The sequence below is a fragment of the Pezoporus wallicus genome, unplaced genomic scaffold (assembly GCF_028554395.1).
Source record: "Pezoporus wallicus isolate ANWC-B61680 ecotype Strahan unplaced genomic scaffold, APGP_CSIRO_Pwel_v1 contig_6312, whole genome shotgun sequence".
In the NCBI taxonomy this organism is placed as follows: domain Eukaryota; kingdom Metazoa; phylum Chordata; class Aves; order Psittaciformes; family Psittacidae; genus Pezoporus; species Pezoporus wallicus.
Genome location: NW_026642251.1, coordinates 325,938 through 339,916, shown reverse-complemented (window position 1 = coordinate 339,916; position 13,979 = coordinate 325,938). Strand labels below are relative to the sequence as shown.

General features: G+C 39.9%; 1 protein-coding gene across 21 annotated transcripts in view; it reads right to left on the bottom strand.

Annotated features, from left to right (window-relative positions):
- ANK2 (ankyrin 2) overlaps positions 1-13,979 on the bottom strand; it is a 223,374-nt gene that overhangs the window by 127,675 nt on the left and 81,720 nt on the right. For all 21 annotated transcript variants that reach the window (XM_057428311.1, XM_057428318.1, XM_057428308.1 and 18 more), the window contains exons 2-4: positions 12,134-12,235; positions 1,567-1,665; positions 191-289 (exon numbers count right to left, since the gene is read on the bottom strand). In XM_057428311.1, the coding sequence (XP_057284294.1) occupies positions 191-289; positions 1,567-1,665; positions 12,134-12,235 (300 nt within the window). The remainder of the gene's footprint in view (positions 1-190; positions 290-1,566; positions 1,666-12,133; positions 12,236-13,979) is intronic.

The following is a 13,979-nucleotide window of genomic DNA, read 5'->3' as shown; positions in this document are numbered from 1 at the left end:
GTATCAATGGTATACAGTTACTTCAATTTGTTATTTACTTTTATTCTACTTACCGGTGAATGCTCCATAAGCATCAATTTGATTGATTTGTCAGGCTTGGACCTTTGGAATCACTGACTAACATCTCAGATCTATCTTGTAAAATCTCACCAAGTAACATTAGAAGAGAGAAGAGGAAACGGCATCATACCTGAGACTGTGCATTAATATTGGCTCCTTCCTTAACCAGAACCTTGACAACTTCAGCTTGGCCTGCTAAGGATGCAATGTGCAGGGCTGTATTCCCTTTCTGTTATAGGGAGGGAAAAAATAAAAGACATGACCCCTTCTTCAGGAATTACTTCAACCAGCAATTCTTTATAACATTCATTTTTGCAGCACAATTATACCTTACAGTTCCATGATATTCCATAATCATTACAGGGGTAGGACTGGGAGCTGCAGCCATGAAGATTTCTTGAATGGCTGTGAAACAATAACATCCTAGCATAACTTTTCAGGGAAATTATGGAATGGCACTGGGGCACAGGACAAACTTCTAGCTAAGGTTTAGTCCAGCAGGCTAGCAGGTTTTTTTTCATTCAGGTCCAGAGATCATGTGCTGCAGAAGGCAGCTGAAATCTGAAAGTCCTAAAATACAAGCTGTGAATCACATATAAAGTGAGATTTCCCAGTACAAGACCCAAAAGGAAGATCTGACTTAAGTAACAGAAACCAGCCTCTTAAACGCAGAAGATAAATCCTTTTTAATTTTCTCTAATAGGCATAAAAATGAAAATGCATCTTTTTCAACTGTTTTAAGAGATACACTGCACAACAAAAATAATCTCTCACAAAACAGCAGCAGACCACTGCTTTTCTAAGAGCCTTGTACTTTTTCCAGGCCAACCTCTCATCCTGGGAGCACTATTTAATTGGCTTCATTAAAGAATCAAGGTTCTCAAAACCAGACCACACCCCAAAAGACCTTTCTAGAACATGATGATTTTACCAACAGCTTCTCAGAGAGGGGGGCTTAAGGAGGTTTTTGAAGGAGGGAACTTCTGTTTTTAAATCAATGCTGAAGATCACAAGTTCAGCAAGAAGTCCTCTGAGCTAAGGACCAAGCATTAACCTTGATGGAGATGCTGTGCATCAGAAATCATAAAAGAAAAAAAAAAAGTATAAGAGAGCACCACAGGGGCACAGTGGTGGTAACTAAATACAAAGGCTGAGCACAGACACCCAACCTAGACACTACTTTCACAGTCCAACTTTCACAGATTTTAAAACATCTAATATTTTGAGTTATATTCACTCCCTCTCTAATGGGGACCTACCCTTGGAAATAATGAAAAATATGGCATTAGTAAAACTTTTAACACTTCCCCTGTAAAAAGATAGTACAAATAATAATCTTTGCCTCTTCATTTACTACCCATGAGATTCAGCAAAGAACACAGACTCGCAGGCCACAACAGAAATCGCAGTTTAAATATCAGTGAGGTATCTTCTTTTTTAAAAATTTTCTCCCACGTATTTGACTTTTCCTTCTTGTGAATAAACTTACAGGCAGACAGGAATTACCTTGGTGGCAGAATCCACAGCTGACCCTCTTTCCAGTAATTCTTGTACCAGTCCCACATGGCCTTCTTTAGCTGCCAGGTGCAGAGCATTGAGTCCATTCTGTAAGCACAACGGCCACATCCATTATAAATATCAGTTCTGAAGATACACATTCCTACCTTACCCTGGTATAAGAAGAAGATTAGTAGCTTGATTACTATTACATCTCTCAGCTGACTGTCTACATAAGTCAGATATTTCAGACTCAAGTTATTTAAGCCAAGGCACAGTGCAGAAAAACTCTCCAATGACATTTCTCTCAGAGCAACAAAGACATCAAAAAAACACACTTTGCATGTATCCATAGGGGATTCCTTCCTTTTGGATAATTTATATTACCCCACACTACTACCTTGGGTATCTCCATGGAGCCCATTATTTCAAAATTTTAGTGTCTGTCTGCCTTCTCTTTAACCTTACCTAGCTCCACTGAGGTATTACCAACACAGAGAAATCACAAGACTTAACCAAACTTACACATAATGTATCTATTCAATCAGGATTATTCCAGGCTGAGGCAGCTGTCTTGAACTCTGGATTCTCCTCCTCTCCTCTGGGATAACTGGTATCAAACAGCAAACCAGAAGCACAAGCAGACCAAAATGGTTGCTGGTTAGACATGGCTTGCAAACAGTATTGATCCTTGACTTACTACCTCAGCTGGTTTCTGATGAGCAAGTCTTCATTAAACTTTGAGATTACAGTATCTCATTCAAAAAGGAAAAGAAAATGAAAAAAGAGCTATGGTTTTCAAAAAAAGCAGACTAAGAAAGTCAGCATCTAAACCCCTTTCACATTAAGTACAATTAGGATACTATATCTCTTGCAAATTCCAGCCATGTAAACCATACCTAGCAACCCTAGGTATACCCAGGTATACCCTTCCTAGTATACCTATTCCACTCAAGGGAAAAAAAAATGACAGTCTGCTGTAGCTGTATTGCCAACCTATTTTTCATGGTCCTACAGTATTTTTCAAGGCACATCAGGCAGGTGATAGCAACAGATACTGCCATTGCCCTCAAGCATTCTCTTTTCCATATTGCAAGCATCATAAGCTATACTCAGGTAGCTAAGTAACTTGCAGCAAGCGTAGCACAGTGTGATTTTTATCACTTTATTTGCCTCTAAGCATTTCATAGTCATTTAAGTTTTAAAATAAACAAGCACATTTCTGGTCTCTTATTTGTCCATCCACAGAGGCTGCTCAAGCTTGTAATTCCCAGTATGATCTCAAAGCACTCAGCACTTCACAGGACGCATTGAAGGGGAGTGGGGCCGATGGCTGCAGACACAGCAATCTAAATGCATTTCTGAAGTAACTCTACTGAATTTTACATTTGTGTAACCAGCACAGGAAGACTTTGGGGTTAAATTCAGAAGTGCAACTATGAGCTGATGGAAGGCTATATTCATAACCTGCCAGAAGAAGAGTACCCTTATGCTGCCTGATAGCTAGGAAATGTTAATGGGAAATTTGGTTTCAAATCCCATTCTGTAGGTAAAGCAGCAGCAACCAGATCTTACTTATTACAGAGTAACACTCTTGCTTCTAAGCTACAGAGGCAAGAGGTAGCAACAGTGCCATGCCCTGAACTAAGGGTAAGTTCTTAGCCAAAATTATGTGGTGAGGTTGACCATAATCATTGAGATGAGGAACACTGCATATGTCAGTGAATTTCTGTAGACAGAAAACATCTCAGAAAGCTCTAATTTTCCTTGTTTTTTAATCTCAGCTGGGTATTAAATAACCATCACTGCTACCTACAGTGGTTGAAAGCTTTGAAATAGTATTTTGTGGGAAACACACCAAGTTCTTCTCACTGCTTGAGAAAAAAGACCTGGTCTCGTACCTAATCTCCAGTTCAGTCATCAACATTTTCTATGAGTATGAAGGGTAACACTGACTCCTTACAACTTCACACAGCTGATGTATTGCTGTTAATGTATTATTAATTGCATTAATGACATGCCATTAATACTTTTTGCCCTTTGTGAGCAAACTGAAATCCACAAACAGCAGAGACTGTCCCAGTGCTTAATCAGTAGCAAATTCTTATAATACCTGTATTCATACCTCTAAGACACATATCTAGTAATACCAAATTAAGCAGCTGAAAGCTAATATTATTGCACAGATTATGTAAATTTCTTTGCAATGTATGACTGTCTTCATTCATTAAAACAAAGATAAAATGAATACATGAGGTCAAATAAAAAGGCTATGGGAAGCAACTACAGCCTAAATACAGCTCCTACTGTAGACATTCAAATTCTGTAATTCCCTTAATAAAGTAAGCTGGGGCAAGCAGAAGCAAACACTGTATTTTACATGTTGAGGGCCAGAGCAACTGAAGTCTTAAAGCAAGCTTTGCTCCTCCATAATCAGAACAAATGCTGTAATTATTTCCCACATGGCTGATCCCTGCTATTTATGATGACGGAAGCTCAGATTTAATCAATGCAACTCCCCCGTTTCCTGTCAACTAGATTCTTCTTGTTTAGAACAACAAAGACTTCCACACTTGCCTTTTTCTCTCCCATGCCTACCAAAAAGCTGGGAGGGGGGGAGATGAAATTAGTTGTCAGCCAAGCAAAACTGTATAGCATAGGGACTGCTCCTGCCACAAACCATACATATACCATACCTTCATTTCTTTTAGAGGCTCATCTGTAATTCTGACTCAGAAAAGAACATAATACTAAGCTTTCCAAGCCTGGCTCTAGTGTTTCCCTGCAGAGCCCAATTCCCTCAGTTCTTTTTCTCCTCTACCACTGAGCTAGATGTATCAGTGTTTTATAACCTGTAGAGTGCTCCAAATGTGCACACATTCCACAGCACCTATTGTCACCCTGCATATTTTCACTACACCAGAAAAACCCACAGATTCCTTGTACATCACTGAAACCACCAACCTTTTCTAAGGCAGTCAAAAGTCAGTCCCTTTTTTCCCAGAATACAGGCACTGAGCTTCACTGCTGTTGTCTGAAAATCACACAAGGAAGTCCATGCTACTTCTGCCTTTGCCTTCAGTGGCCTCATGGAGTGACCTTCACGGAATGAAAGTTCTTCAGCTGCTACCTGGTTTGGTATCAATCCTGCTGCGCCATTTACTCCTTATGAGACATCAACCAGATCATTTACTTCCAGCAGCAGTAATGGCTTATTCCTGCCTAACCCTGTTATGCCAAAGCAAACTGACTCGGTGGAAAGACAAATTCGTGGCTGAGTATCAGACAAACCTATAGTTCAAAGAACATTTTAAACCAGCAAAATCAGCACTGCTATCAGAAGCGCTTCTGCTTCTCCTGTCCTGTGTGCATTTCTATCACCAGCCTCCTTTCTGCAGCTCAGGTCCCTCAATCACTTGGTCTGAAGCTGCACACGTACTTCTGACAGCACAGTCTGACCACCAAGCCAAGGCATGGCCAGGATCACTTCTGCAGTGGTGGTACTGATTTATTAAAAAGATAAAATACAGCCCCAGCATCTGTCTAGCATTGCCACAGCTTCACTGAGAAGCTGTATACCTAAGCTACAATATGGGCACAGCAGGAGTTTTCACACCTTCTCCTCTAAGCTCAGTTGTGACAGGTACAGACCATAACCTGGTGGTCCTAGAAAGCTTTACCCACCTTTTTCTGGTGAGGCTTAGTGAGATGTATAAGAAACATGAAAATGTGCAGATGGGGGAAAGAAACTGCTTGAAGGAAGTGGGGAAAAAAAATCTTTAAGTACATAAATATTTGCTTGTGTTACTTCAGTATATAATGGTCTATTATCTGTTTCAGTATAAATCTGTTTTGTTAATGTTTCAACATTCTCTTGAAGCATGAAATGTAACACACTCTGACCAAGTTCCCTCAGCTGATGCTGTGTTCACAGGTTTATATATATATATATATATATATATATATATATACACACACACTAACAGGCCAAGAGCAAAGCATAAGTTACAAACACCATAAAAATTAAGACGTTATTGTGACTAACTCTGCATGGTTGTGCTAACTCCTTTACATGTTTTGGTAGAGCTTAGAAGGCATCTGCACTCACAAGCAGAGCCAGAGACTAAAAAGCAGTATCACAGCCTTTGTTAAAAATCAAATACTTTTCTCCATCTCCTTAACAGATGTCAGCCTAAGGTTGCTGCAAAGTTTCTAAATAAATCTCTTAAAAAATAGAAAGCCCATGGGGTCAACCTCTTTTCAAGGAGGACTTGGGAAAGCGCACAGTAGAGAGCTGGGCATGGTCTTATCAAGTCTGACAATCCATTAAGTTTTTTCCCAAAATGTCACAAAGAAATAAAGTGGATGCTTAAAAAAAAAAAAAAAAAAAAGAAGAAGAATTTCAGATTATGAAAATTCTCCCCTTCATGCTGCTTGTCCTGGGTTCAGCAGTAGCAGTCATGTTTCTTCTTCTTGGTAGCTGATGCAGTGCTGTGTTTTGACTTTCGGCCTGGGAACAGAACTGATAGAGATGTTTTGGTTTGGCCAAGGACTTTGTGAGGCTCATGCTCTGCCAGGGAGGAGGGGAAGCCAGGAGGAAGCAGAGACAGGACACCTGACCCAAACTGACCAAAGAGGTATTCCATACCACAGCACGTCATGCCCAGGATGTAACTGGGAGTTAGCCGGAAGGGCTGGGAGTCTGCAAGGTTGGAGGAGGTATCGGTCGGAGCTTGGTCGGGCTTGGGGGAAGAGTTATCGGTCAGCTGGTGCTGAGGTGTTGTATTCTCTTCCCTTGTTATTTCCTTTATCATTATTATCATTGGTGGTAGCAGTAGTGATTTGTGTTATACCTTAGTTACTAAACTGTTCTTATCTCAACCCGTGGGAGTTGCATTCTTTTTGATTCTCCTCTCTCCGTCCCTCCAAGAGCAGGGGGAGGGCAAGAAGGGGGGGGGGGAGACGGACACGGACCTCGATTGTTGTCAGCTCGGCACCACTCACTGGGAGTGAGTGAACAAGTTACCTGACTGGGTTTAAACCACGACATTGCTTTATAGCTTACGAATTCATAAAAATGAATTAACCCACCGAATGACATCAACACGTGATACTGGCTGACCCTATTATGCATACAGTCTATAGTCAGCACTGCTGGGAGTGTTAGCTGCTTTCCATTTGGACTAAATGACAGAGCAGTTAATAGCTGGCGCTCTTTCTCCCTGTAACTGAAGTGAAGAAGCCAACAAAACAAGAGCAAGCCAGAATGATTGACATTTTATAAAGCCTTGGAGCTAGGGGCCATCCAAAATTATCTAGTATTTGAGTCCTGTTCTGTTCGAGGTAGCAGGCTTAACACATCCCTTGTGAATACAGAATTCTTCAAAACAAATGCCAAAATCCATCAAAGTTTTCCTTCCTAAAAAGGAAGTCAATGAAAACTGACAAGCCTGCAAAGACAAGATGGGAAAACATTCCTTTATGTTGCTTGTTGGATTACCACTTGTGTTTCAAAATACAGCATGCAGCTGATGAACCCTTACACTGGTCAGATTTTGGGGTCTAATTTCTGCTAGAACTATGGGCTGTAGAAATGCATACTGTAAAATTAAAGTCCACTTTGCTACTCAAAAGCAGCAAATGTTCAGAAGCAAGTTGTTTTCTCTCACTATGTTAATAAGTAGAAACAGCAACCATGTCCTAAACTAACTTTGTTTATACCATAAGGGAAATAGCTTTAAAGGAATCAGACATTTCCAATGGTTACCAGTTTTCCATTCTACAAAATACCAGCAGTTAGATTTTTGTTTTTAAAGGAATGGTTTTTAGAACAGATGAATTCTGTCCCCTAACATTTCTAATTCTCCCACAATAGATGATGATGCTTGAATTCAGATTAACGTATGCAATTCCATGCTAATTTAACTTGATATGAAGGTAGCATGCAACAAAGCATAGTTAAGTAATAACTAATTATTAACTATGTAACTGTATTAATAATTGTAACTAATCCCTGTATTCAGCATATCCAGAAACTTTAAGTTCCATCAGATTTTGGAAACAGTTAAATTGGGCAAATACTCTGATTTCCTGTAAAGACAGAGCTCTGTGAACTTAGGATGAGAGAAACAAATGCTAAAACTGAAGAAAGCATCTTCTTGTGCTATCTGTGTTCAGGAAAGCTTACTCTTAACATTAGGTACTGTTTTCTGAGACGGGATCTAGTCTAAAAATAGTATTAAACTGTGGAAAAAAAAAAGTCTTCAACAAGGGTTCATTTTTGGAAGAGCATTCTGATATCTCACTCTTAAAAATAAAATACACCCCCTGTGTTTTGCACAGAGTGTGCTAGGTTTTCCCCTCAGATAGCTGGAACAAAACCACATTGACACTTCATTCAAACCCCAAGAAGGAGGAGGAGGAGGAATAACTGTAAGGCTGCAGTAGCTTATTCACTACTATAAGCTTATTCACTACTCCCTAACATCTACAAGAGTCGTCAACTTCACTCCCAGTAAAATTTACAATATATCAGTGATGCTTAATAAATGGAAACTAAGGGCCTTAGTTACGAACAGCAATTTTATATGACACCAGAATCAAGAGTTTGCAAGAAAGTGAAGGGCCCGCTCATGGCTCAGTGGATAGTGAAGGCCAATAAATGGGGCTCACTTAGACATGAGGATCAAATTTGCAGCAAGGGAGTTCCTTCTTTGAACTTGGGAACTCCCCACAGAGTAATCACTGTCTTCAGGGAAGCAGATCAGCTAATGCATGGAGGCAAGCTATTCTGGGTAAAATTAGAGATTAATTTTATCCATAAATCTGATGGGGTTATTTTAGCTTGTTGCCGTTCTACTCAAGTTGAGTTCTATTCTACTTGAGTTCTTTTCAAGAACTCAAAACACCTTACACAGTCTAGAAAATTTCTGAGTTAACTCAGATGCCAGGTTAAATTAACTAAGTCACATTATTATGGGATTTTCATGTTTTGCACACTCGTCAAACAGCTTTTTAATCGTAATAAGCTCAGTTATAAATCCAGCTTCAATCTTATTCACAGTGTAAACCCACAGATTCTGAAAGCTTGTGGCATTCCAACCTATCACCCAGGAAGGCTTCATCTATTTCAAGCCATTAAGAAATTACTCATTGCATTCATCTGGCTCTGATTTTGCCCTTACGGTGCAAGAGGAGCTTTGCCAGCCAGCTGCAGGTGGGAAACGCCTTCTCAGAAGACAAATTTGCAGCAACCCTGGTCATATTCCTTTCAGAGCGACCAAGAGAATATGACCAGTGGAAAAAGAATACCTGTAATGTTTCCAAGTAATTATCATATTAACTGGGCTCTGTCCTGGGGGTGATCCTTTTCGTTCATATAACCAAGACATAAAATTTGCTGGATCTATTTGAATACAAGAACTTGAGACTAGATTTACCCTTTCTTAGCTGGTCAACTTGAGGTTTACTGGGTTGTGCCCCATATAACTCAGCAAGCATTTTCTTTTAAGGGCAATTTTCTCCTAGACAGTAAGACAAGATTCTTCTATGTGTCTTCAACAAGCAGCACATGCAAAGCCCCAGTTCTCACTCTGCTTGGCACTAAATTCCTTGGCACAGACAACCAAACTGCTCTCCCTTTGTGTCCTAACTTCTACTTGACACATGCCTACCTTAATCACCTGCAGCTTTTCTCCAGCACGGGAGGTAGTATCTCAAAATATTTTAGATTATTTCATTTCTCATTCTTCCATTTACTCTTAAAAACAAATAAATAATGGCCATAATTATGGGTGGTTTAGTGAGTGCTGACATTTTTCCAGTCTGAATGTTAGCATGTAAATATCAGAAATGGAGTGGGGATTTTTGTGGAGGCTTTCTTGGTGGTACTGATAATGTTTGGATAGTATAAAGCTCCAGTTCAGGAAACCAGCCTTGTTCAGATTAGCATTTAGCTGCAGACTTCAATTAAATTAATTAGGACTTAAATGTAGTTCAAAAATTGAACACACAACTAATTTTCCATAGAATTAAGGACTTGGAGATCTTGAGAATACCAAGAAAACCTGTCAATCTATCCATCACACCCTAGGTTCCTGTCAGGGCTGTGCTCAAGCCCCCAGCAGAGCTGACAAGCTGCCTTGGCCAGCTCTCCCCATGGAAGCCTCAGTCCCTCCCATGTACCACTTCCTGCCTCAGCCTTCTCCTGCTCCCAGTGGGGCACCACAGCCCAAAGGCACAGTGTCTGCATGTTTTGTCTTCTCTGGAGGAAGTTCCTGAAATAGCATCAATCCACAGGCTATCCAAGAAGACGGATTTTTTTTTTTTTAATCTCATCTCAGAGAAATACAGCTACTTTAAGCTAGATGCAACCTGAGAGCCAACTAATACACATATAGCATAGGTGATCAGGGAACCAGGACACAAGTGAAACTTGGGGAGGGGGCGCGGGACGGACACACAGGTCATTTAACAGCATAGGCACGCTCACATTGTTCCCAAATGTAGCCAGAGCACGGGAGTTTTTCTTATAACTGTTATGTACAGGGGAATTGGAACTAGATCATCTTAAGGTACTTTCCAACTCAAACCATTCTATGATTCTATGATATGGGAGTATAACCAGGGATGCCTCACTAACACCACCTTTCATGAACAGTTGTTATTCACAGAAACCTTGCTCAAGACAGACAGCGCTGTCAATCTATGTCAGGGCAGCATGTTCACAGCCTTCTCTGCCCCCAGACTTCCCTTGAATACATGCATCTTTTTACCAGGAACTCTTCCTCTATACAGCAATTCCACTGTTGGAGCCAAACCGAACAAACTGCTGCCAACAAGCTGAACCTGACACTGTAGTCTGTGAAGGTGAAGAATCTTGGAAGTTTCTACTTACACAGTGCACTAGAATTTTAGCCCACCTCATGACGTACAAGGTACAAAACAGAGCTTATGCAACATCTCTATTGGATGATTTACTGATTTTCAATGTTGTTTAAAAATAACTTTTAAACTATTTTACTTCAAAAATTCATAGCTATTGCCCAGTTAGTGATAATTTTGATTAAATATGGCTAAGAATTAGGGCAAAGTTGGACACCACACAGCCTGAGCTTCCATGTTCCCCCTCAAAGAACTGCCATTGATTTCACCAGTGTGTCAAGACATTTTTCAGGACTGATGCAGATGCTTACTTGCATATTTCTTTTAAGTTACAGTTTTTTAAGTTACAGTCTTTCTTTTAAGTTACAGTCTTCTTAAATTTTATGGTACTAGTCACTTAAATAAATGTTGCAAATGTAGGTCCCTAGGCTATGAAGTACAAGTAATTTCATTTACATGTCTCACTCACAGAACAGCCAAGCTAAAACATGATATACACGTCAGATCAATGGTGAAACTTGAACAGTGTATTTTACAGCAGTAATAACTTCCCTGAAAGGGAAGGTTGCATACTGAGCAGAAAATTTAAGTCTCTTTTTATAGCAATATGTAAAGCAACTTCTGTGTTCACTTCTGGGCCCATCAACACTAGAGACACTGAGGTGCTAGAGCAGGTCCAGAGAAGGGCAACAGAGCTGGTAAAGAGTCTGGAGCAAAAGTCTGATGGGGAACGGCTGAGGAAACTGGGGGGCTTTAGTCTGGAGAAGGCTTAAGGGGGAACCTTATCATTCTCTACAACTACCTGAAAGGAGGTTGTAGTGAGGTGGGGGTCAGTTTCTTCTCACAGGTAACGAGTGATAGGACAAGAAGAAACAGCCTCAAGCTGCACCAGGGAACATTTAGACTGGATATTAGGAACAATTTCTTCGCTGAAAGGTGATCAGGCATTGGAATAGGCTGCCCAGGGCAGTGGTGGAATCACCATCCCTGGAAGCATTCACAAACCATGTAGATGAGGACCTCAGTGACATGGTTTAGTGGTGGCCTTGGCAGGGCTGGGGTCATGGTTGGACTTGATGATCTTACAGGTCTTTTCCAATCTACCTGAGTCTCTATGTTATGGATAAGATTGACCAGTGATAAAAACATATTTATGTTTTTCTGAAGCAAGGTAAAAGCCATGGCTACTCTCTAGAGACCCGAGGGTAATTAGAATTGTAGTGCTAATCCAAGCGAGATACAAGATTTTCATCTGCTTGGACATAAGTTAGCTAGTCAGCTGGAAGTACCACCCACTGAATGTTTATTCACTGGCTGAGATCTCACAAAATTAGCAAGGGAAACTTCAGACTTCCACGTTTCCATTAGAACCAGAAATTCACTACAGACTTCATAATTAGACTCCCAAAGCATACCCTAAGCTTTGACTATAGTTCTTCACTAACTTCACTAACAGCTCTCCATACACAGGCAAGAATGAGGAGCCCAGAAAGGCTTATACAAAGCTTTATTAAAACCAGCATAATTTTACAGACATTATGAGTTTCCTGTCAAAAGATACCACTGAAGAACAAGACTGAAAACATCACTTGAGGTGAATCAAAACATCTGTGTGAAGTAATTTAGCTGGAAAAAAGTAGTTTTGAGTTCTTGCAACCTGCTCTTGTGAACTTCTGCCCTTCAAATATCTTACCTGATTGCATGTGTTAATGTCTATTCCACTTTTCAGGTATTCCACTACTTTGTCCAGATTGCCAGCTCTGGCAGCTCGGAGGAAGCTTGCATTGCTGTCAGACTGTGGAAAGATAAGAAGAAAACAAATCTTTAGTTAATTTCTGCTTAGAAGAGAGCACAACTTCATCCCCAAGGAAAGGGTCCCACATTTTATCCTGGAGAACAAAATTGTAAAGAAAAGTGACTTTGCATCATATCTGCATTAATTAGCATACACAAATTTAAGGCAACAGTGGCACAAAAACATGCAGACCTGTCAGAGTGAGCAAAATAGTGCTGAAGTTCAAAATCTAGCAAGAAGCAAAGAAAAAACCTGAAGTCATAGTAATCAATATCAGTAACATGAAAAAAAAAAAAAAGTACATTAACCTGCTAGCCATAGTTCTCTGGGGTTTAAATATATGTGTGTGTGTGTGTAAATATATATATATACATATATATATATATATGTGCTCAAAACTCTGGAAAATAATTGACCAATCCTATTATCAGCCATGGCACTTAAGAAAATACACACTTGGCCTTGAATTTGTACTTGGCATAAACATTACATGACTATAGTGCATATTCATTCATACACACACACGCACTGGCTTAAAAGAGTTACATGCTGGAGAAAAAAAGAATATCGAAGAGCAAAACAGTCCTATGGATGCATTTTATCACCTATAACACAGAAGTAGAGCATATTAAAGGAACAAAGAAGTCCCACCAAACTAGGCAGCACTGCGAGTGCTAATATGCTTCTAACCATACACCCAAGCAGATGAAGTACTCAAGCCTGAGTATCTAAATCCTGGATAATGTTGTAAATATGCCCACTCTTAAACTGCCTGCATTCATATTTTCACATTTAAAGCTCCATTAGCATTTAGAGGTTAAAAATAAATAAAATCATGTTTTTATTTCCCCACTAGCATGTGGGATGTGCTGTTAAGCCAGGGAGTGTGAAATGTGTCAGCCCACTTGCCTTTATCCACAGTTATGGCATGAAATTACATTGGCTATTTGAAAACCAGCACATACTTTTGGTACTCACCCACATGTGAACCTACATGGAGGTAAACGCAACTGCAGATATGAGGAGAAAAAATAAAGTCATGCAACAAAAGTAGTGACTAAACAGAACAAACACTTCAGAATGTGCACATGGATAGCAACAATTTCCATGCTTAGAATAAGTAAATAGAGTAGGAGTGAGTTTCAAAAAGCAGATAAATAACTGTAAAAGCCCATTTTGTGGGGAGATGATTAAAGAGTCACAGGAGGGCACGTATGCTGTTGGACCAGCACTGAAACACCTCCGACCAACCATGGTCCTCATCTAATTTCCCCTCCCCATCAGGAACACCAGGTGAAAACCATTCTTTCACATCCTAAAAGACTATCCTAAAAGCCTCCCACCTTCACTTTATTAATACTGATGCAGTTTATTAATACAAAACAGTTTATTTCAGTCACCCAAGTCATTTCAGTGCCTTTATACAAGTCACACTCTACTTATCATGCTATATGAAATCACTTCCCAATCCTCACTTCCAGACTATTTTAATCTGCAACAGATGGATGTCATCAAAATGATTCTTACAACTGCGCTACATACCAAGATAAAAATATTTCCTTTTAAATTCCTTTCAGCAAACTTCAGCACATTTTCCATGTCTTTCACCATTAGGAAAACAAACTATAGTTTTTAAACAGGCAGCAGGGTGAAGGGGAAGGCAGAGCAGGAATTCAAAGTGGCAGAATCCTTTTTTATAGCTTCAGGCTTCAGTTAGGAAAGCGTCTGGTTGAAGCTTGACGTG